General features: G+C 43.3%; 1 protein-coding gene across 8 annotated transcripts in view; it reads right to left on the bottom strand.

The window, feature by feature from the left end:
- Window positions 1–13,262: 13,262 nt before the first annotated feature.
- Window positions 13,263–24,632, bottom strand: part of R3HDM1 (R3H domain containing 1) — a 119,430-nt gene continuing 108,060 nt past the window's right edge. For 7 of the 8 annotated variants that reach the window (XM_066345522.1, XM_066345526.1, XM_066345524.1 and 4 more), the window contains 5 exons: window positions 21,869–22,041; window positions 20,608–20,752; window positions 16,202–16,284; window positions 15,672–15,750; window positions 13,263–14,584 (listed from right to left, as the gene is read on the bottom strand). In XM_066345522.1, coding sequence (XP_066201619.1) covers window positions 14,223–14,584; window positions 15,672–15,750; window positions 16,202–16,284; window positions 20,608–20,752; window positions 21,869–22,041 — 842 coding nt within the window. In that variant the 3' untranslated portion in view covers window positions 13,263–14,222. Of the gene's footprint in view, window positions 14,585–15,587; window positions 15,751–16,201; window positions 16,285–20,607; window positions 20,753–21,868; window positions 22,042–24,632 lie in introns of all 8 variants that reach the window. The other variant, XM_066345527.1, reaches the window with a different exon arrangement.

Here is a 24,632-nt window from a genome sequence, read left to right as displayed (position 1 = left end):
AAAAACTCAGATTTTGACCAGGCGGTTGCGCAGTGGATAGAGCGTTGGACTGGGATACAGAGGACCCAGGTTCGCGACCCCGAGGTTGCCAGCCTGAGCACGGGTTCATCTGGTTTGAGCAAAAGCTCACCAGCTTGAACCCAAGGTTGCTGGCTCGAGCAAGGGGTTACTCGGTCTGCTGAAGGCCCGTGGTCCAGGCACATATGAGAAAGCAATCAATGAACAACTAAGGTGTCCCAACAAAAAACAAACAAACAAAAACAAACACAAAAAAACCCCTCAGATTCTGGCCCTGGCCGGTTGGCTCAGCGGTAGAGCATCAGACTGGCGTGTGGAAGTCTTGGGTTCGATTCCTGGCCAGGGCACATAGTAGAAGCGCCCATCTGCTTCTCCACCCTTCCTCCTCTCCTTTCTCTCTATCTCTGTCTTCCCCTTCCACAGCCAAGGCTCCATTGGAGCAAAAGTTTGTCCAGGCACTGAGGATGGCTCCATGGCCTCTGCCTTAGGAGCTAGAATGGCTCTGGCTCCAATTGCAGTGGAGCAACAACACCCCAGAGGGGCCGAGCATCGCCCCCTGGTGGGCATGCCGGGTGGATCCCGGTCGAGCGCATGCAGGAGTCTGTCCCCTCCCTTCTGCTTCTCACTTCCGAAAAATACAAAAATAAAACAAAAAAAACCCTGCAGATTTTGATTCAAATAGGTCTGGAGTAAGACCTGAGATTCTGCATTTCTGCATTTGCATTAAACTCTCTGGAGATACTGATAACTACTTGTTTCTAACCCACCACCCTCACTCTGCTTAGCAAGGACCGAGAGAATCTCTCAGAGGGCTTTAGGGGTCAGACATGAAGTTGGCATGCATTATTACTTTTGCTGCTTGCATTTCAATGGCCAAAACTCAAATGCATGGCCCATCAGAAGTAGAGGGCTGGGAGACAACATGTTAGAGAAGAGATACACCCACCTTCTACCAAAGTGTGTTAAAAAGTAACCAATATCTGACTGATCGGTGTGGCACAGTGGATATAGTGTTGACCTTGAACCCTGAGGACCCAGTTTCAAAACCCAGAGGTTGCCAGCTTGGGTGTGGGTTCACCAACTTAAGCACAGGTCGCTGGATTGAGCATGGGATCATAGACATGATCCCATGGTCGCTGGCTTGAAACCCAAGGTCACTGGCTTTAGTCCAAGGTTGCTGGCTTGAGCAAGAGGTCACTGGCTCAGCTGAAGCCCCCAGGTCAAGGCACGTATGAGAAGCAATTAATGAACAACTAAAATGTCACAACTACGAGTTGATGCTTCTCATCTCTCTCCCTTCCTGTCTGTCTGTACCTGTCCCCCACAACTCTCTCGCTAAAAAAAAAAAAAAAAGAAGTGAAATCCTCCAGTAAATAAGTTTCAGTTTCCCCTTCTAGTGCTAATTCCCAAATAATTTGGACATATAAGAAGCAACCAATGAACACACAACTAAGTGGAACAACAAATTGATGCTTCACTTTCTCTTTCTCTTGCTCCCCCTTACCTCTTGCTCTAAAATCAATAAATTTTTAAAAAGTTTTAATTTTTGGCCCTGCTGGTTGGCTCAGAGGTAGAGCATTGGCCCAGTGTGTGGAAGTTCCAGGTTCGATTCCCAGTCAGGGCACACAGGAGAAGTGCCCATCTGCTTCTCCACCCTTCCCCCTCTCCTTCCTCTCTATCTCTCTCTTCCCCTTCCACAGCCAAGGCTCCATTAGAGCAAAGTTGGCCCGGCACTGAGGACGGCTCCATGGCCTCTGCCTCAGGCGCTAGAATGGCTCCGGCCTCAACAGAGCAACGCCCCAGATGGGCAGAGCATCACCCTCTGGTGGGCATGCCGGGTGGATCCTGGTTGGGCGCATGCAGGAGTCAGACAGACTGTCTGACTGCCTACCTGCTTCTAACTTTGAAAAAATACAAAAAAAAAGTTTTAATTTTTAATCATTCTTCTAGTTATACAGGAGAGCATATGGAAAATTGTTTCCTTTCCTGCTTACCTATTAAGGGGCCAGTCAGGCTCTGTCTGAGTAACTGCTTCTTCCCCCAAAGGTTTATCTGCATTAGTTTTTCTTATCAGCTATTTCCTGTACATTCTTTAAAATCCTGAATTTTTAAAGTATTTTACAACATCTAGTTAGAATAATCATTGTGTCTTCCCAAGTTAATGAGAAGTCAACAGTCGATTTAAGAAATTTGCCCTTGCCAGTTAGCTCAGTGGGTTAGAGTGTCATCCCAACATGCACAACTAAGTAGAACAAATGAATGGTTCTCTCTCTCTCCCTTCCTTTTTGTCTGTCTAAGGTCAATCGATCAGTAATAATAATAAAAATAATAGAAAGAAATTCATCTTTACATTTTTGAGGACTTTTGGAATAAGACCCTAAGTAAGCTTTGTGTTGTGCTAAATCTTGGAGAAAGGAACATTGACCCTCACAGTCCCCCCCCCCCACCAGGGGCTCTCACAGGGGACAATGAAAGGAAAGGATGGATAAAGCTCCTTCCTTGACCTTAACCCCTGGGTGAACACATAGCAGGTGAGGGAGCAGCAGGCACAGGTGAGGGAGGCGGCACTGAGTCTCCAGACTTCCCCTGAGGTGAGGAATGAGCCTCAGACTGCTTTCTTGATCTTGCTGGGTCCTTTTGGGGAAACTGAGATGGAGGTATCAAAAGTAAATAAAGGGGATCATCTAAATTTTCTTCAGCCTAATGACTGCAACTTTAACAGGGTAGGTAACAGGGGTTTTGAGATGACATTTCTCCCCAAGATTTTTATCTTGGTGTAGAGCAGGGGTCCCCAAACTTTTTACACAGGGGGCCAGTTCACTGTCCCTCAGACCATTGGAGGGCCAGACTATAAAAAAAACTATGAACAAATCCCTATGCACACTGCACATATCTTATTTTTAAAGTAAAAAACAAAATAGGAACAAATACAATATTTATTTATTTATTTATTTATTTATTTATTTATTTATTTTATTCATTTTTAGAGAGGAGAGAGACAGAGAGGGAGAAGGGGGGAGGAGCTGGAAGCATCAACTCCAATATGTGCCTTGACCAGGCAAGCCCAGGGTTTCGAACCGGCAACCTCAGCATTTCCAGGTTGACGTTTTATCCACTGCGCCACCACAGGTCAGGCCAAATACAATATTTAAAATAAAGAACAAGTAAATTTAAATCAACAAACTGACCAGTATTTCAATGGGAACTATGCTCCTCTCACTGACCACCAATGAAAGAGGTGCCCATTCCGGAAATGCGGTGGGGGCCAGATAAATGGCCTTGGGGGATCGCATGCGGCCCGCAGGCCATAGTTTTGGGACCCCTGGTGTAGAGCTATATATGCCTGAACATAGGGAACCTCATCATATTTCCTTGCCCTTCAGCAATACAGACTGAGCTGCAGGATGGTAATATAAGAAAGGGAGCCGCCTGACCAGGCGGTGGCGCAGTGGATAGAGCATCGGACTGGGACGCAGAGGATCCAGGTTGGAGACCCAGAAGTCTCCAGCTTGAGCGCGGGCTCATCTGGTTTGAGCAAAGCTCACCAGCTTGGACCCAAGGTCGCTGGCTTAAGCAGGGGGGTTACTCAGTCTGCTGAAGGCCCACAGTTAAGGCATATATGAGAAAGCAATCAATGAACAACTAAGGTGTCGCAACGAAAAACTGATGATTGATACTTCTCATCTCTCTGCATTCCCTGTCTCTCTGTCCCTGTCTATTCCTCTCTCTGACTTTCTGTCTCTGTAAAAAAAAAAAAAAAGGGAGCCACTGGGTCACCATTTCTCCTGATCCCCCAGAGGGTAAGTGGGTCAATCTTGAGTTCAATATTTTTTGAGCTTTTTCTTTTTAAGACCATCTAATTGCAAGGATGTGCAATTATCTAGGAGGCATCCCAGGGGAGGAGTATTGGGGATGCTAGGTCCTGACCCCATGGCTCTCTATTGAGTAGACGTAATTCTCCAGGACCTGGTAAATATTATTCAAGACAGTAATAGAAGTGAAGTCTGCTGACCAGGCAGTGGTGCAGTGGATAGAGCATCGGCCTGGGATGTTGAGGACACAGGTTCAAAACCCTAAGGTTGCCAGCTTGAGCACAGGCTCATCCAGCTTGAGTCTAAAGGTCACTGGTTTAAAACCCAAGGTTGCCTGACCTGTGGTGGCGCAGTGGGATAAAGCGTTGGTCTGGAAATGCTGAGGTCACCGGTTCGAACCCTGGGCTTGCCTGGTCAAGGCACATATGGGAGTTGATGCTTCCAGCTCCTCCCCATTCTCTCTCTCTGTCTCTCTCCTCTCTCTCTTTCCCTCTCCTCTCTAAAATGAATAAATAAAAAAAAAAACAAAACCCAAGGTTGCTGGCTTGAGCAAGGGGTCACTGGCTCAGCTGGAGCCCCCTGGTCAAGGCACATATAAGAAAACAATGAACAACTGAGGTGCTGTAACTATGAGTCGATGCTTCTCATAACTCTCCCTTCTTGCTTGCCTGTCCCCCTCCCCTCACTTGCTTAAGAAATATATTAATAAATTTTAAGGCCTCTCATTTACAATCCTGAATTATTGTTGTTATTATTATTATTATTATTAGCCGGGACAGAGAGAGAGTCAGAGAGAGGGATAGACAGGGACAGACAGACAGGAAAGGAGAGAGATGAGAAGCATCAATCATCAGTTTTTGGTTGCGACACCTTAGTTGTTCATTGATTGCTTTCTCATATGTGCCTTGACCACAGGCCTTCAGCAAACTGAGTGACCCCTTGCTCGAGCCAGCGACCTTGGGTCCAAGCTGGTGAGCTTTGTTCAAACCAGATGAGCCCGCGCTCAAGTTGGCGACCTCGGGGTTTTGAACCTTCTGCATCCCAGTCCGACGCTTTATCTACTGTGCCACTGCCTGGTCAGGCTTATTTTCTTTTTTTATCTTCTACGCTTTATTTATTAATTTTTATAGAGAGAGGAAGGGGGAGAGGTAGAGAGACAGGGAGAGAGAGAGAGAAACATTAATCTGTTCCTATATGTGCCCTGACCAGGAATCAAACTGGCAACCTCTGCATACTGGGACAATGCTCTAACTGATCAAGCTAATTGGCCTGGGCACAGCTCTGAATTATTTTCAACCATAAGGCAAGTTACCAGGGTCTGCGAGGTAACAGAAACAACCCCAAAAATTGCTGTCCACCACCACGCATTCCTCCTGGGAAACATGGGAACATATCTGGAAGAGAATTGGCTGATTGAAGTTTACAGTCATGCCTCTCTGCAAGGGAGACAAATATCATTTAATCTTATACATACTTTACTGGACAGGTCAAATCCTATCCAACCAGAACTGAAAAAGCTCAGTGTTCTGCAAAAGTCTACTCAAGGAAGTTGCCCCTAGATTTGGACTATGGAAGTTCCCCCAGAATGACAATGGGCTCTTTCATAGCTTAAATTACTCAAAGCCTGGCTATTTCTCTTGGAATTAAATATAAGCTTCATTCCTTTTGGAGGCCACAATCTTCTTAAAAAATAAAAAGAGAATGAACCAAACCTTAAAGCAAACTTTTTCTAAATTTTGCCAAAAGTCAAACTCTATATGGCTTGACATGCTAGCTAATAGCTTTAATGGGGGTGAGCTGCACCTAGTTCTTCCCTACAAATTAGCCTGTTTGAAATGACATATGGAAGACCCTTCCTAACCCTGACCATTTACTTGATTTTGATACCCTACAATGAAAATATATCATTAATCTAGGAGAACTCCAACAAGCCCTGAGAGAATGGAGAGAAAAGACTCCCCATCCCTCATCAGGATCGCCCCCTCTTGATGAACCTCAGACGACAGGTTTTAATTAAACATTTGCACGAAAGTGGGTGGATTTGTTCAGAATTTCCTATAATTGCTCAATTATAGGAAAAGTGGAAAGGACCTTTCCATGTAATTCTAACCACCCCAACCACAACCAAGGTACAGGGAATGACCCCTTGGGTTTATCTTTCTGTCAAACTGTACCCCACTCAGGAGCAGCCCTACACTGAAAAAGCTGGACCACGTCCTATTTCCTACACCTGTGAGCCAGGAGAAGTTCTCAAGTATCTCTTCAAGAAAACCACCAACAACAGGTGAGTGACCATTCCACGTGTACTATTATAGACTCTCCTCGCGGAGCTGTCTGCTAACTGCATTTGTCCTGCCAGTCTGCTGCAGCCTTCCCCTTTCTGGGCGTTACTCCCTACCTCACTGCACCTGACTAAAACCACTGACTAACCACACTTATTTATGTTTATAGAATTGTAGATCCAAGTTTTGTTTTTTATATTTCCTAGGGTCTTTTTAATGGTGTTTTCTCTATATTCTGTAACACTGGATAGTTTAATAGAAAAAAGAAAAACTGTACATTCTCACAGTTCCATTTACTTCAACATGATCCCCACACTAGATCTACTTCTCTCCCAGTCCACTGCAGTCCCTTCCATCCTTTCCCTTGCAAACATTACTGCTCGCATATTAAACCAAACTAACTGCGGGGTATGTGTCAGTAACCACCAGCGAGGGACAGTACTTCCAGCTTCACTGGCTGACTGGCCTACAATCCTCCTTTCCTGTCACGTAGCCCTAGTCCCACTTCATCCTCCCTTAGAGCAGCTATTACTATTCATCAAATACCCTTCCAACACGGAACCCAGTTCCCTCCTTCACTTCACACACACATAACTGGCCTGGTCTTCCCCCCTTGCATTTTGAGCCAAAGTCGTAACAGTTTTCAACCTTTGTTGGAAATCTCACCAGATCTAACTGCAAGTTACACTTCACATTAAATCCTCAGTCCAAACAAGAATCCGACGTCTATCATTTGACATTCTTGACAATACTCTACAGTCTAAAACTATCTCCTTGTACATTTTCTCTCTAAGCCTTTTCTATACACCTATTTTAAATATTTCCACCTTTCAATTCTGTCATGACTGCCATGTTTTATCACATTTTGCTCCTCGGCTTCTGAACAAATCCACCACTTGTATCTATCTTCTTGAAGAAACCCCCACCTATAAAATCTTATATGATCAAAATAGAGCAACTATATTTTATGAAAATCTTACTATTGGCCACACATCACACCCAAACCTCACTCTTGGCAAATCTAGCCTGTCAGATTTTCTTGTTAAGACTCACTTCAGCCCTGGCCAGATAGCTTGGTTGGTTAGAGCATCAACCCAAAGCACAGAGGTTGCCGGTTCAATCCCTGGTCAGGGCATATACAGGAACAGATTGATGTTACTGTCTCTCCCTCTCTTCCCCTTCCTCACTCTAAAATCATTTAAATAAACATTTTAAAAAAACCCCACAAAAAAACCCCTCTGCTCCTTAAAAAAAAAAAAAGACTCACTTCAAAAGTGATTGGTTTGCCTCAAACAACCCACAACCTTTTTCATGGTCTCAGTATCTGTGCATTTGTCTACCTATCAAGTTTGGTCTTTACTTAATTTGTAGAAATAAGGCTTATCTTTTTCTTCCTGCAAATTGGATAGGGTTATGCTCCTTAGGATGTGTCTGGCCTGACATTTAAAGAGCATGGGGAAGGCCCTAGCTGGTTGGCTCAGCAGTAGAGCATCGGTCAAGTGTGTGCAAGTCCCGGGTTCGATTCCTGGCCAGGGCACACAGGAGAAGCGCCCATCTGCTTCTCCACCCTTCCCCCTCTCCTTTCTCTCTGTCTCTCTCTTCCCCTCCCACAGCCAAGGCTCCACTGGAGCAAAGTTGGCCCGGGCGCTGGGGATGGCTCTGTGGCCTCCACCTCAGGCGCTAGAATGGTTCTGGTTGCAATAGAGCAACACCCCAGATGGGCAGAGCATCGCCCCCTGGTGGGCATGCCGGGTGGATTCAGGTCAGGCGCATGCAAGAGTCTGTCTCTCTGCCTTCCTGCTTCTAACTTCAGAAAAATACAAAAAAAAAGCAAAAAAGAAAAAAAAAAGCATGGGGAGATGCTTCAGCACCATTGCCAACTATAACGCCTCACTCAGAGGAAGCAGCCTCATTCCTCCTCCTGCAGCCTCGCAACAGCCCTCGCAGCTGGAGCAGCAGCAAATGGAGGTGGCCGAGCAGGACAGTATTTGACAGCAGAGCCCTGGCTCAGGAAACAGCCGCATCCCTAGAAATTGCTGCCAACTCTTTAACCTGAGCTCAAGAGCAAATGGACTCTCTAGCCTCTGTAGTCTCATTAAACTGGAAAGCCTTAAATTTACTTATGGCCAGTCAGGGAGGAACCTGCCTTTACTTATAAGAAATAAGTTGCCTTTTTAAAAAATTGATTTATTTTAGTGAGAACAGAGAGAGAAAGAGAGAGAGAGGACCAGGAAGCATCAACTCCCATATGTGCCTTTACCAGGTAAATCCAGAGTATTTTTTTTTTTCAGGGACAGAAAGTCAGAGAGAGGGATAGATAGGAACAGACAGGAACGGAGAGAGATGAGAAGTATCAATCATCAGTTTCTCGTTGCAACACCTTAGTTGCTCATTGATTGCTTTCTCATATGTGCCTTGACTGCGGGCCTTCAGCAGACCAAGTGACCCCTTGCTCGAGCCAGCGACCTTGGGTCCAAGCTGGTGAGCTTTTTTTGCTCAAGCCAGAGGAGCTCGTGGTCAAGCTGGCGACCTCGGGGTCTTGAACCTGGTCTTCCGCATCCCACTCTGATGCTCAAATCCAGGGTTTTGAACCAGTAACCTCAGCATTCCAGTTCTATGCTTTATCCACTGCACCACTACAGGCCAGGCAAGAAATACGTTGCTTTTATGTCCATCAAGCCTTACAAGTCCCAGAAAACATTAAAAACCTATTAGCAAAGGCTCATAACCTTTAAGAGAAATCCCAACTCCCATGGTGCTTACAAGGTCTGAGATTCTGGTTTATCACACTTCCAGGACCTCCACTAACCCTCCTGCTATTCATCTTTGGGCCTTAATGTCTAGTTAATCATTGCTTCTAGATTACTTCCAAAACAAATTCATGGTAATACAAGGATGGGCACCAAACATGGGAACAGAATCTCATTTTAGCTTAAATAGGAGAAAAATTTTTATTTTTATTTTTGAGAGAGGAGAGAAAGAGTTGGGGAGAAGCGGGAAGCATCAGCTCAGTAGTTGCTTACTGCATGTGTCTTGACTGGGCCAGCACCAGGGTTTCAAATTGGCAACCTCAGTGTTCCAGGTCAATGTTCTATCCACTGCACCACCAGAGGTCAGGCAAGAGAAAAATTTTTACTCAATAAGGCAGGCCAGAGTCCCTCCTCAACAGGAATTAGCTAGGGAAAGAGAGGTCTGTCCACTAAGCCATAAAAAATTATGAGCATAGTGGCCCTGGCCAGTTTCAGTGGTAGAGCATCGGCCTGGCGTGCGGGAGACCCGGGTTCGATTCCCAGCCAGGGCACACAGGAGAAGCGCCCATCTGCTTCTCCACCCCTCCCCCTCTCCTTCCTTTCTGTCTCTCTTCCCCTCCTGCAGCTAAGACTCCATTGGAGCAGAGTTGGCCCGGCACTGAGGATGGCTCTGTGGCCTCTGCTTCAGGCGCTAGAATGGCTCTGGTTGCAACAGAGAGACGCCCCAGATGGGCAGAGCATCGCCCCCTGGCGGGCGCGCCGGGTGGATCCCGGTCGGGCGCATGCGGTAGTCTGTCTGACTGCCTCCCCGTTTCCAACTTCAGAAAAATACACACACACACACACACACACACACACGAATTATGAGCATAAAAATCTCTCGGGGGGAAATGAAACAGGTAAAATAAAATGTTCCCCAAAATTGCTCTATCAAGTCAAGCCCTGCCAGAACTGTGGCAGTTACCAATAGGAAGCTATAAAAAAATGGTCCAGGAACTAACCTGACTCCTTTTAAGTTTGTTTTTCAGATCTGAAACCAAGCCAAATCAGAGACAAACTCAATACCTGGTTGGGAAAGTCCCTTCCTGCATCCCATAAATGCTGCACAATCCCCAGAATGCTTCGCTTCACTGCTGTACACCTGGACATCATATACTGGACATCTTTGTTCCAAAAGAGAAGCTTGCTAACCTACTCCCTGATTGGTTACCTCAACAACTTCTGTGTTCCCAAGCCATAAACCCCCTCAGTTCACATTCAGTGCACAGAATCTGGGATCCTATCTCAGTGTTCTCACCCTCTGCAGAGCCTCAATAAAACAGCTTTGCCTTTATCAGTGTCCCTGGTCTAAATTCTTTATCAGGAGACAAGAACCCAAACTTGTAACAGACTTACATTTCCATTATTCCCTGTTGCTGATATGTGAGAAACCCAATTCTTCAGCTGCTGAGGGAGGTGCTGATGTGCTGGTTTGCCTCTTCCCAAGCTGCTCTGGCAGTGGGTTCTAATGAGACCTCTTTGCACACTACACGCAGGCCACAGGGCCCTACCTGCTGGGATCAGACAGTTTTTTAGCCTGCAGTTGGCGGGTGAGTAGGAGGGGTGGCGGCGTCTGCTGATCAGATCCTTAGTTTGTTGTCAGCTCAAAGGACAAGCTAGTTATTTTTTAGCGAGAGAGCCAGTGAGCAAGCAAGAGAAGCATCGACACAGTTGCATCATTTAGTTGTTTACTGATTGCTCCTCAAACGTGCCTTCAAGGGTGTGTGTGCTCCAGCCCAGCCAGTGACCCTGTGCTCAAGCTGGTGAGCCCATGCTCAAGCTGGGTCAAACCTTAGCATGCCAGGTTGACACTCTTCTATCTAATGCACCACTACTGGTTAGACTATCCTTAGAAAGATTTAAAGAATGAGTCAGATCACATCTTACATAGTTCCTGTGTGTTTCCTTCTTCCAGTACTTTTCTATAGGTAAAACCAGATTCTAGAATAAAAAGAACAGGGGACATAGTATAGGGAATGGGTGCATTAGTTTTGTAACGTGTATTTTGGGGGGTGGAGTCTTGGCCATTTCATAACCATTCCCATGTGTTTAGGACTGGGGGTAGAAGTGGTGGTGGCTAAGAGCTGACTGAATAACAACCTTGCTTTGATTTCTTACCTGTTTCCTCTGGTAGTCTTCAACTCTTAAAGGGTAAAGCAAGAATCTAAAGCAAAAATTTAGGTTTTAATGTACAACATGGTGACTAGTTATTACTGTACTGTATATTTGAAATTTGTTAAGAGTAGGTCTTAAGAGTTCTCACCATCACAAGAAAAAAATTTTGTAACTATGTAAGGTGATGAATGTTAGATTTATCATGGTGACCATTTCCCAATATATACAAATTTCAAATCATTGTGTTGTAAATTTGAAAGGAATATAATGTTGTCAATTATACCTCAAAAAAACAAAAAACCGGGCCCTGGCTGGTTGGCTCAGTGGTAGAGCGTTGGCCTGGCATGCAGGAGTCCCGGGTTCAATTCCTGACCAGGGCACACAGGAGAAGCACCCATCTACTTCTCCACCCCTCCCCCCCCTCCCCCTCTCCTTCTTCTCTGTCTCTCTCTTCCCCTCCCGCAGCAAGGCTCCACTGGAGCAAAGTTGGCCCGGGCGCTGGGGATGGCTCTGTGGCCTCTGCCTCAGGCGCTAGAATGGTTCTGGTTGCAACAGAGCTACACCCCAGATGGGCAGAGCATCGCCTCCTGGTGGGCATGCCAGGTGGATCCCAGTCAGGCGCATGCGGGAGTCTGTCTGCCTCCCCATTTCCAACTTCAGAAAAACCCAAAAATCCCAAAAAACCTAAACCTCCACTTATGTCACTAGGAGTCCTACTGCAGGAGTTAAAGCAAAGATTCAGGAGACTGAAATAAACCATAGGGTTGTAGGTTTTATTGTCTCCAGTCCCAAGTACGATTGAATAATTCTTGCTGCAGTGCTGGCCCTAATTTTGTATCCTCTAGATCAGGGGTCTCAAACTCAACTCAGCATGTGGGCCACAGAGCAAGATCACAGCCGTTTGGCAAATACAAGTAGGCCCCTAGGCTTACTTAATTTTATCCAAAATATTTTAAACTTCGTGGATTAGTCTGCGGGCCACACAAAATTGTTCGGCGGGCCGCAAGTTTGAGACCCCTGCGTCTAGATCTTTAACTCTCTACTATCAAAAATAATAAAAATTCATCAGCCCTTGGAAATGATTTTCATAATCCTTACTTTCCCTCTGTGTATGGCTCCTTAATCTGTCTTACATGGTTCAAAGGCAGTTCCAACTTCTGTTCCCTGGAAGACAATATTCATAATCAGATACACCAGTTCGTGAGGAAGCCTTGGGATTCCCAAGTGTGACTTTGTAAGTGCTCTGGAGTGAGGGAACATCTGTGCCAGTCTGGTAATTCCTGCTGCTCCTACTCTGGGCTGAAAGCCAACAGGCTGCACGTGGCAGAGCCTTCCCCTCTGGATTCCCAGCACTCTGCTTGCATACTAAACGGAGGGTGGGGTGGGTTTCAGTGTGTGAGCTGAACTGGACACTGGGTGATCAATACATCGCCTACAAACACAAATTCTTTTTTTTTTTTTTTTTTTGTATTTTTCTGAAGCTGGAAATGGGGAGAGACAGTCAGACAGACTCCTGCATGTGCCCGACCGGGATCCACCCAGCACGCCCACCAGGGGCGACGCTCTGCCCACCAGGGGGCGATGCTCTGCCACGACCAGAGCCACTCTAGCGCCTGGGGCAGAGGCCAAGGAGCCATCCCCAGCGCCCGGGCTATCTTTGCTCCAATGGAGCCTTGGCTGCGGGAGGGGAAGAGAGAGACAGAGAGGAAGGAGGGGGGCGGGGGGCGGAGAAGCAAATGGGCGCCTCTCCTATGTGCCCTGGCCGGGAATCGAACCCGGGTCCCCCGCACGCCAGGCCGACACTCTACCGCTGAGCCAACCAGCCAGGGCCAAACACAAATTCTTTACCTAACCAAATAATCTTCAATTTTTAGTTATGTAACTATGTTCACATACTCAAAATTCTTTATAATTAATTGGTATTAATTTTATAAGAAAACAAAATATGAATCATACCCACAGGAATCACTGCCACAGAGAAACTGATGCTTGTAAAACATCTTTAAGATGAGGTGTTTACTACATGATACAATATACAGATGATGTATTATAGAATTATACCTCTAAAACCTACATAATTTTACTAACCATTGTCACCCAATAAATTCAGTAATAAAAGAAAAAAAAAGGTAAGGCTTTACTGTCTTCTACCTTAAGTCTGAAATGGAAATCTGCAGGACAGGTTCAATCTTTAATACTGGCACTCATTTACAAAGATGATTTTAATTTACAAAAGACAAAGTGGGTCTATATTTGTAAACATTTATTCTCTGGAACTGAAAAAGGCTTGCATCAGCACACATTGTACAGCCTTTCAAATTACACAGAAATTGAAAAAAGGTTTCTTGTTCCTAAGTGCAGTGAGCCTTTGATGTCCAGTAATCTGCAGCAAACAATGAAAACACATTTTAAACCACTTAAGTTTCCAGCACTCATCAAATGCATTTCCTCAGGTGACAAGAAATCCACAAAGAATTTATTGAGCTATTGGAAGGACATTCTAAAACAAAGTAGAAGCATTTTCTTGCCTAGAATGATTCCTGTTCCCCTTTGAGTCAAAAGTGGTTTAAGAGGCCTTAAGATATAACATAATTTACTTTACACTTGACGGTCATACCACCTAATTTAATAAGGAAAAAACCCGATGAGGGAATTCTGTATTTTGTGAAAACTGGTTCTCTGTTTAGATACAGGGGAAGAGTGATCAATTTGTGGGCTCTCCTCAGTCCCCATTAAGGCCCTCAAAGACAGCACATGGTTCTGACTTGGTTATTCCACTCCTGTATTCTTTCCTCCCCAAACTCTATGTAGGATCACATTGTGCTGGCTGCAAAAAAGAAATACAGGTTGCAATTGATTGTAATCATTTTGAAGAATAATTTGCTATACAATAGAGCTTTGGATCTGATACAAGAATTCAGAAATATAAAACAAAATAACTATAAAAGTCAGGAGGCATATGAACAGCATTTCCTCAGAAAAAGCTGCTAACTCTGTATCATTCCAATGTGGATTCCTGTAGTCATTCAGGGTGAAGAGTGCATTCCCCCCTCTGCCAGAACACTGGCCTGTCTTCAAAAGCTGTGACGTCATGACCACATATCCTAGGAGTCTCTATCATGTTAACAGAAGCTCCATATACAAAGCCAATTAAAGATGGGAGAGGACGGGGGAATCAAAAATGCCAAGGGTCCAAGGTGGCTCTGTTACTGAGAACTTGCCCTTTCCAAAATGTGAAAGTCATAGTGCTTCTTGCTTGTTCTCAGTTTAAATTTGTTAACCGAGTTAATTTGTTTCTTCAATGCATTCTGTGCAGCTGAAATGGAGGGGAATGTGGCTAAGACAGTGTATGTGGAGGCCAAGTCACTAGGTTTAGAGCGTTCAGAATTAACAGTGCTGTCCCCACTGCCACAGCAGAGGGGGTGACGACGTGGCTGGGACTGGGACTGCGGGTCCCGCAGCCACCGGATCTTGGCGCCAATTTTAAAGAGTTCCCCAAAAAGCTTCTCAGCTTCCATACGAGTTATTCCATCTGGCAGTTCAGTAATTTCCAAGACTTTCCCAACAACTAGAATGGAAAAAGTATAGAATTAATAATCCCTGTTACTGAAGAGGCAAAATAGTACTGTAGACCCAAATGTGCCATAGAAAATGAACTGAATTTTCCAAACCATTCAAATCCACGAAATTATAATTGTTATGGCCATTTTTAAAATCACTCCTACTTACCCCCTAGGCAAGATGTGTAGAGCTAATGGTGCTAACTACTCATTTCAGTCTTCATTGGGAGGTGCACATACAAACCACAGCACTGTACAGTGGCTTCTTTAAATGAGGTGTGTGATTCTGGGGAAACAGCTCCCTGAACTTCATGTTCTCATTGTAGAATAAAGATAACAGCCCTGTCCTAACCACCCCAAGGAAGCTGGGTAGAAAGTTAAAGTACATATCGTATTTCCCAAGGTATAAGACGCACCCTTTCCCGAAAAATTTCGGGTCTAAAACCTGGGTGTGACTTATACAGTGGTTGTGGCATTTCAACTGCCATGGATGAAACTGAGGATGAGGCAATATATGAAGACAGTGATTTGTCATCAGACACAGATGAGGACAAGCTAATGGATGGGATTTTTGACAGTGATGAGGAGTTGTATGAATTTTATGATGCGTAAGACCTGAGTTCAATAACTTTATGTAATTCTTTTTTTTTCTTTTCAAATTTCAGGCCGAAAAATTAAAGGTGCGTCTTATACATGGGAGCATCTTATACATGGGGAAATATGGTACTTGAAAGCACTTTGCCATAGAAAGGTGATATATTTTTCAGACTAGCTCTGTGAATGTAAGGACTACTTCCTTTCTCAAAGAATAGAGGCAGAATTTCATTCTATCTGTTCCTGTCACACTTATCTTCTCCCTCTGGTTCCTTCACTCCTACACTTAACCCGTACCTACTACACTCTCAAATTTAAAATAAAATAGCATTTAAAAAACATATTAAACCACCCTACATTATAGATGGCATAATTGTCTATGACTTTCTGCAGGACTCCAAAAGGAGGAACACCCACTTTTTGTGCCGTGGTATCGTTTTAAAGACTACTGACTGGTCAACAGTTTGCAGACCCACATCCAGCTGCCCATGAGGGACGAACCTGCTTCTCCTGCACCAAGGTCAGTGGATGCAGCTTTCTTAGCTTGTTTCCTTCCTCGGTTTCCATGCCTGTTGCCAGACTGAAAACCCACAAACAGGTGAGAAATAGGGTTAACAATGCTGGAAAATGTGTTTGTAATGTTTAAACACTTAACATCTAACCATACTCAGTTTGGGTTTTGTATTTCAGCAGAAAAAATTCAATCTCAGGCCTTCTGAATTCTGCCTTTGTGGCGACGACACTCCTGTCCCTCACCGTGAGCAGTCATTTGCTGGTCTTCATAAGAAAGGGTACCCTCATGCCAGCCACCACCCATTTTTGGAAAGCACGAATTACTGTTCAGCCAAGCAATGCTCCACCTTCTTCTCCCTTGCTCTGCTCCCCATGGGGCCAGTGACAACAAGAAAGCAGCTGGCACAGAAGTCTCCCTATGCAGCGCTAACAGGAGGGCCTAGGGTGCCCCATACTCAGCAACAAAGTATGATGTTCTGCCAATAAAGCCGAGGAGGTCAGAGAGCTGGCTTTCTCACCTGTTGGGCTGGAATGTGTCCATGCAGAACAGCAGGAGGGTTGTACTGCAGTGGTTGGCCAAGTAACGGGTATCTGATATCTCCTAAAAGTCAGCAGAAACATTTTTACATTTTTCTCTACTGACTTATACAGTACTTCTTAAGAGTTTTCTCTATTGTCTCAGTTGAGTAGGTACTGACACATTTTTAAAAAGGATTAAAAGTTCCAAATATCCTTTAAAGAGCTAGTGTAAACTTCTCAAAGGACTAAGGACTAACAATAGCAGTTATGAAGAAGGGTAAGTGGTGGGAACTGGGTCGATGGGACAGGATGAAGAGGGGGATGGTTTTCCATATGAAACCCATCAAGATAACTATAATACCTCCATCAACCACTTGAGATGCTAAAATCCACATATTCTCTGATGATTAAAAAGTAACATAATTTATATTTCAGGAGAAGGAATTAAACTCTCTAGCTACCCAAATTTAGTATTAACTACTATGAATATATACATGTACATATTTACATTGTAGGTATATTTACATTGTGAGCTCTCTTTATATGAAAATTTACATTTCTAGTTTCAACTTGCTTAGAAAGAGTGGCACAGTTCTTAAGTGTTATTTATGAATAAGTATCCTCTTCCTAAATCAGCAAGTGTCAGGTACTCAGGATGAAAATCCTCCTATTATGTTCTTTCCTTCTAGAATGCTTAAAGTCTTCACATGAAAAAGGCTTAATAGAGGGTGATTGCAAAACCTTGTCCTGGAGAAGAATGCTTCTATTTGTTATATTCTCATTTTATTTTTACCACAAATCCCCAAATTTAGCATGTTCTCTGTTTATTTATTTATTTATTTATTTAGTATTTTTCTGAAGCTGGAAACGGGGAGAGACAGTCAGACAGACTCCCGCATGCGCCCGACCGGGATCCACCCGGCACGCCCACCAGGGGCGATGCTCTGCCCACCAGGGGGCGATGCTCTGCCCACCAGGGGGCGATGCTCTGCCCCTCGGGGCCTCGCTCTGCCGAGACCAGAGCCACTCTATCGCCTGGGGCAGAGGCCAAGGAGCCATCCCCAGCGCCCGGGCCATCTTTGCTCCAATGGAGCCTTGGCTGCGGGAGGGGAAGAGAGAGACAGAGAGGAAGGAGGGGGGGGGGGTGGAGAAGCAAATGGGCGCTTCTCCTATGTGCCCTGGCCGGGAATCGAACCCGGGTCCCCCTTATGCCAGGCCAACGCTCTACCGCTGAGCCAACCGGCCAGGGCTGCATGTTCTCTGTTTAGAAGAGGGTTATAGGTAGGTGCTAGGAAAGCATCTTAGGAAATTATACATCCCTTTTCCCTTGACAGTTTCACAACAGAGAGAAGCAGGTGTGAACTTCCTACCAGTCTATGGGGCTCTTTTCTAATGAACACTGTGAAGGTGCGTGGCAAACTCCCTGTAAGAACACACCCATGACATACTTGCTCCTTCCCTGAAGGGCAGATATGACACAGAAGCTTAGCAGTGAGATCAGAAATGCACAATTGTGAAGATGCATAAAAAACACTTGCAAAGAAGCCAGAGTTGGCCCTGGCCTGTTGGCTCAGCGGTAGAGCGTCGGCCTGGCGTGTGGGGGACCCAGGTTCAATTCCCGGCCAGGGCACATAGGAGAGGCGCCCATTTGCTTCTCCACCCCCCCTCCTTCCTCTCTGTCTCTCTCTTCTCTCTCTTCCCCTCCCGCAGCCAAGGCTCCATTGGAGCAAAGATGGCCTGGGCGCTGGGGATGGCTCCTTGGCCTCTGCCCCAGGCGCTAGATGGCTCTGGTCTCGGCAGAACGACGCCCCGGAGGGGCAGAGCATCGCCCCCTGGTGGGCAGAGCGTCGCCCTTGGTGGGCGTGCCGGGTGGATCCTGGTCGGGCACATGCGGGAGTCTGTCTGTCTCTCCTCGTTTCCAGCTTCAGAAAAATACAAAAAAAAAAAAAAAAAAAGCCAGAGTTAAGTTTAGGCCTCTGAAGCAGTATTTTCACATATGAAGATGAGACTGAAGTCAGCAGTAACCAAAGACCGCTCTTTATAGGCGGTCTTCTCTTGGGGCATTCATACTAGACTGTGTATCTTGATATTATTATGGTGCCACATATATAGTTTCAACCCAAATGCTGTTTAATTTATTTCTTATAAATGCTTTATTTTTCTAGATTAAAGTATTATAAAGGAGAAAATAAAAACCATCCTAGGAATTCTATTATTTCTAACTTTTTGGTGTGTATCTTTTCAGTCTTTGTTCTACATATGTGTGCTCACACAGGTATACGAATTTTAGAATGCTTTTAAAAAATTGAGATATAATTAACATAAAATAAAATGCACAGTTGTTAGGTTTGATTACTTCTAACAACTGTAAAGATCCATGTAATCATGACCTACCCATAAAAGATAAACACTTTCATTGCTCGAAAAGTTCCCTCAAGCGCATTTCCAGTTAACTCCTTGTTCCTTCCACATCGTTATTGGCTTTCTAATATCCTAGTTTAGTTTGCCTGTAGTTGGCTTTCATATAATTAGAATCAGACAGCATGTCTTTTGTGTGTATCTGGTTTGTTTTTTGCGTAACGTAATTCTGAGATTCTCCCTTGTTGTTAAATGTCAGTAGTTCGCTTTGTTCACTTTCACTGTTGAGCAGTACTCTGTTGTAAGAATATACTAGAATTCGTTTATTCAGGCTCCACTGGTGGACATTTGCGTCATGTCCGTTTGGGCTATTACAGGTTGTTATAAAAGTTCTTGTACAAGTCTGCATAGACAAGTTTTCACTTTTCTTGAGTAAATACCTAGGAGTGCAATTGCTACATTGTAAGAAACTGTCAAATCTTTTTCTCCAAGTGGCTTTATCATTTTACACTCCCACACCAATGTGTAAGAATTTTAGTTCCTCTGTGTCTTCATCAACATTTGGTGTTTTTAACCTTTTTGCTTATAGCCCCTCTAGTGGGGCAAAGTGATTTTTCCATTCAGACTTCAATATTCCTTTCTGTAATGAATAATAACTGAGCATTTTTTCAAGGGCTTTTTGAACATCTTTTTTGAAATGTCCAGGTAACTTGTTTTTGAAAATCACTCACTGTTCTATGAATTTCCTTTTAATGATCCTTTTTAAAAATTTTTTTATTTATTTTGTGACAGAGACAAGAGAGAGGGACAGACAGGAAGGGAGAGAGACGAGAAACATCAATTCTTCGTTGCAGCACCCTAGTTGTTCGTTGATTACTTTCTCATGTGTGCCTTGACCTGGAGGGAGCTACAGCGGACTGAGTGACCCCCTGCTTGAGCCAGCGACCTTGGGTCCAAGCTGGTGAGCCTTGCTCAAGCCAGATGAGCCCGCGCTCAAGCTGGCGACCTCGGGGTCTCGAACCTGGGTCCTTCCACATCCCAGTCTGATGCTCTATCCTCTGCGCCACCACCTGGTCAGGCTAATGATTCTTTTTTTTTTTTTCACTAGTCTTTTTTTTTATTATTTTTTTTAAATTTTTTTTTTTTTAAATTTTATTTATTCATTTTTAGAGAGGAGAGAGAGAGGAGAGAGAAACAGAGAGAGAAGGGGGAGGAGCTGGAAGCATCAACTCCCATATGTGCCTTGACCAGGCAAGCCCAGGGTTTCGAACCGGCGACCTCAGCATTTCCAGGTCGACACTTTATCCACTGCGCCACCACAGGTCAGGCTAATGATTCTTTAAAACATGATTTTTAGATAATTTCACCGTATTCCATATAAGAACATATCATCATCTAACTGATCCTTACTGATGAACATTTAGGTTGTTTTGAAAAATATTTATTTTCGGAAAAAATGTTCTGCTATACAGTCTCCTGTGTATCAACTATTAGTTACGTGCATTGATTGTGTGGATTTATTTTTACAATAAATTTCAGGAAATATAATCAATGGTTTTCACATTATTTTATAATCATTGCTTATGTGTCTGTGCCTCCAGCTAGACTGAGGATTGATGAGGATGAAGACTTCATCTTACTCATTTTTGTACATCAGGGGCACAGTAAGTCCTCAAAAAATGTTTGTTAAATACATTTTTGAATAAACTCTTGATATATATTACTCTAAAATAAAAATTAGAACTATAGAACAAATGTAGAAAATTGATTATTGCTATAGAGGAATGAAGTGTAAGGATAATAAGTTAAAACCATTTTAATTATGTAAGTAATTACTGAATATAATTACTAAATTAGTAATTAATTATTAATTAGTGATGAAACATTAAGGTTAGGACAGTATATGGTAATAAAGAAACATGCCCAGGTGGAGGTGAACATGTCCTATGGGAAAATGAAAGCTAGTAAAACCAAGGTAAATCACAAAGTTACTGGGATTGAGGTCTTAAAATGCTCTATGTCTGTGTCTAGTTTTGTGCACACTCACCTTGCCCAGGGATAAAAGGCCTAGAAAACTGGGGTATGATGGAAAGTGGTGGTCCAGAAGAACGAATAGTTTTCAGGGTGGATAGCTGAGCTGGTGCTGGAGACTGAGCTGGTGAAACAATGGGACTACTGAGTTGAGGACTGTGCTGTAAAAAATCAAGAAAACGGGTCAGCATTTTAGTGAGGCTTTTTGAAAATTTCCTAGTGGACAAAAATTTTATTCTTTTTGATTATAAATATGTAACTTGTTACTCTAGTACAATATACACTAATTTTTACAAAAATTAAAACATAGAGGCCCTGGCCGGTTGGCTCAGCAGTAGAGTGTCGGCCTAGCGTGCAGGAGTCCTGGGTTCAATTCCCGGCCGGGGCACACAGGAGAAGCGCCCATCTTCTTCTCCACCCCTCCCCCTCTCCTTCTTCTCTGTCTCTCTCTTCCCCTCCTGCAGCCGAGGCTCCACTGGAGCAAAAGATGACCCAGGCGCTGAGGATGGCTCTGTGGCCTCTGCCTCAGGCACTAGAATGGCTCTGGATGCAACAGAGCGACACCCCAGAGGGGCAGAGCATAACCCCCTGGTGGGCATGCTGGGTGGATCCCGGTCGGGCGCATGCGGGAGTCTGTCTGACTGCCTTCCCGTTTCCAGCTTCAGAAAAATGAAAACAACAAAAACAACAACAAAAAACATAGAAATCTAAAATTTCCAACTCCCAAAGATAAACACTGGTAACAGCTTGTTTCTATGTATATGCATTCATACATCCATGTTCTACAAAAATGGAAATAGACTACACATCCTATTTTTTATTTTTTAAAATTTATTTATTCATTTTAGAGAGGAGAGAGAGAGAAAGAGAGAGAGAGAGAGAGAGAGAGAGAGAGAGAGAGAAGGGGGGAGGAGCAGGAAGCATCAACTCCCATATGTGCCTTGACCAGGTAAGCCTAGGGTTTTGAACCTGCAACCTCAGTGTTCCAGGATGACGCTTTATCCACTGCGCCACCACAGGTCAGGCTATACATCCTATTTCTGAATCCTGCTTTTATATCCAGACAATAATATTGCAGATACATATTTCTGATTAATTTTAGAGAGACAGAGAGAGGAAGGGGGAGAGAAAGTGAATGAGAGAGAGAAAAAGAAAGAGAGAGAGAAACATTCACTTGTCTGGATATAAAAAATAAGAGGTTTCAAGTTCAGTGTCAGGCCTTTTAGTTCAATCTTCTATGACTAAAATATGAAAAGTTTTAAAATTAAGCATCTTACCTGAACAACATTGTCTACATTGCTAAATTCCACACACTTCTGTCCTCTCTGGTGATCACAGTAGTATTTGTTCTGTTTCCACTGGGGGGGTGAGGGGGCCCGAGACTGTGTGCTGTTTGGTACGTTGAGCTGCATCATCACCATTCCTCCACCAGGCGGTGGAGGTGGCACAGCTGAAAACCAGAATTAGGGTACTACAGTCAGTGTACCTTAGCAAAGAGCAGCTATCTTTAAACATTGATATGATAGCATTCATTTACATTTCTGAAAAAATCTTTACTATTATACATGTGAGGCAGATTTAAACCCTTCTGCTTCCTGCTAAAAGCATTGTGTTCTTTAAAAAGACATTAGAATGGACAATAGAGACCTAAACATCTCCTTTATCCTAAAAATAATAGGTCTATAGTTATTCAGAAAAGTCCAATTGCACTGGGAACACTTTTTTTTTTCATTTTCTGTTGCATGAGGTTTTAAAACTAATTCTATGTATTTCTGCAACGCTGATTCCAAATCTGAAATCCATTTTTTGGTGCATGCTCTAGTTTTTTTTTTTTTTTAATTTAATTTTTTATTTTTTTAAGGAAGGAAGGAAGGAAGGAAGGGAGGGAGGGAGGGAGGGAAAGGAAAGGAGAGATAAAGAAAGAAGAAAGAAAAGTATGCTCTAGTTTTTATGCAATTTTAATTTCTATTTTTTACAGTTAATAGCATGTATTAAAAAAATTTTTTTTAAATTATTAAAATTTTTTAAAAATTATTATTAATTTTAATGCGGTGACATTGATAAATCAGGGTACATATGTTCAGAGAAAACATCTCCAGGTTATTTTGACATTTGATTATGCTGCATACCCATCACCCAAAGTCAAATTGTCTTCCGTCATCTTCTATCTGGTTTTCTTTGTGCCCCTCCATCCTCTTGTCCATTGGTTTTTAAATTGGAGTTAATGGGCAATTAATGTTTCACAAACATCACTTTTACATAATTGTAGTTGTTTTTAAATGTAAGAAATTATTATCTGATAAAAACACCCTCTTATTTTGTTTTAAGATTGAATCATAGCTTCTTGGAGTAGGCGTAAATGTAAGAATAGTCCTGACACCTTCAGTTATATATGTGGCTGTTACACACTTAAACGTCAAAGGTGCAATATTTCATCAATTGTGACACGTGCATATATTGCCAATTTTCAAGTTCCTCTTGGCGATCAAGACAAGAATTGGGCTCCTCATATTGTGTGTCATAATTGTGAGGAAATGCTTCCTGACTGGACAAAAGGAAAATGCAAAGGAATGCCTTTTGGTATTCCCATGGTCTGGTGTGAACCTAAAGACCACAGCATTATTTCTGTCTGTTCCATACAAAGAGCATCAGCAAGAAAAAATGACATATGATCGCATATCCTAACATTCCTTCAGCAATACGACCTATCCCACACTCTGAGACACTCCCGGTTCCAGTTTTCAATGGTTTTATTTCTTCTAAGGATGAAGAAAATGAACATGGTGATCAAGTGTATTTTGATAAGATGTATGAGAAAATGGTTGTAGAATCTGAAGGGTCTTCTTCTGATGCCAAGCAGTCATTAACCCCTCAGCAGTTTAGCCAACCCGAATTGAATGACTTAGTAAGAGATTTGGGCCTATCAAAGAAAGCAGCTGAGTTATTAGCCTCCAGGCTTCAAGAAAAGAATGTACTTCACTGGTCAGCTAAAGTATCCCATTTCAAGAAGCCTGAACAAAATTTTGTGGACTTTTTCCCAAAGACAAACACTTTGTTTACTGTCATGATATCAGTAGTCTTCTCAGCCAGCTAGGTGTTACCACTTACAGTCCAACAGAATGGCGGCTATTTTTTGACAGCTCTAAACGGAGTCTGAAGTGTGTTCTCCAACACAACGGTAATGTTTATGCATCGGTTCCAATTGGCTATTCGACTCATCTGTGGGAAGATTATAATGACATAAAAATTGTCCTCGACTTTCTAAAGTATGAGGAGCATAACTGGATCATTTGTGTGGACCTTAAAATGGTAAATTTCCTGCTAGGACAGCAGAGAGGTTTCACGAAGTATCCTTGCTTTCTGTGTTTGTGGGACAGCCGAGCTCAGGAGAAACACTGGACACAGGAGTGGCCGAAACGTGAAGCTCTAGAAGTAGGGATGCAAAATATTGTGAATGAACCTGTAGTTAATCAAGACAGGATCATTTTTCCCTCACTTCACATCAAACTTGGTTTAATGAAGCAGTTTGTTCAAGCTTTAAATAGAGAAAGTGAATGCTTTCAACATATTATTTCTGCTTTTCCTGTCTTGTCTTTCGAGAAGATAAAAGTAGGTATATTCGATGGACCTCTAATTCAAACCCTCATACATGATGAAGAATTTGCCAGGAAGATGAATATGGAGGAGAAAGCAGCATGGCAGCCTTTTGTGGCAGTTACAAAGAACTTCCTTGGCAACAAAAAAGCAGAAAACTATGAATTTCTGGTTCAAAGGATGCTGTTGGCTTTCCGCAACACTGGATGTAACATGAGCATTAAGATTCACTTCCTGAATAGTCAGTCACCTTGATAAGTTTCCCGAAAATCTTGGAGCTGTTAGTGATGAGCAGACTACTGCTAGAGCATCAAACGAGATTGTCCTCAACAAGTACACAAACACAAGAGCTACAAAAGCAAATTTTTGTCTGAATAGAATTTAAATAAGTTTTGTGTAAATTTTATGATTAAAATAAGTATTTTAATATGTTCTATTTTGAAATTG

This window comes from Saccopteryx leptura, chromosome 7 (genome assembly GCF_036850995.1).
Source record: "Saccopteryx leptura isolate mSacLep1 chromosome 7, mSacLep1_pri_phased_curated, whole genome shotgun sequence".
In the NCBI taxonomy this organism is placed as follows: domain Eukaryota; kingdom Metazoa; phylum Chordata; class Mammalia; order Chiroptera; family Emballonuridae; genus Saccopteryx; species Saccopteryx leptura.
Note: the sequence above shows the minus strand (reverse complement) of the source record. Positions and strands in the feature narration are given on the sequence as shown.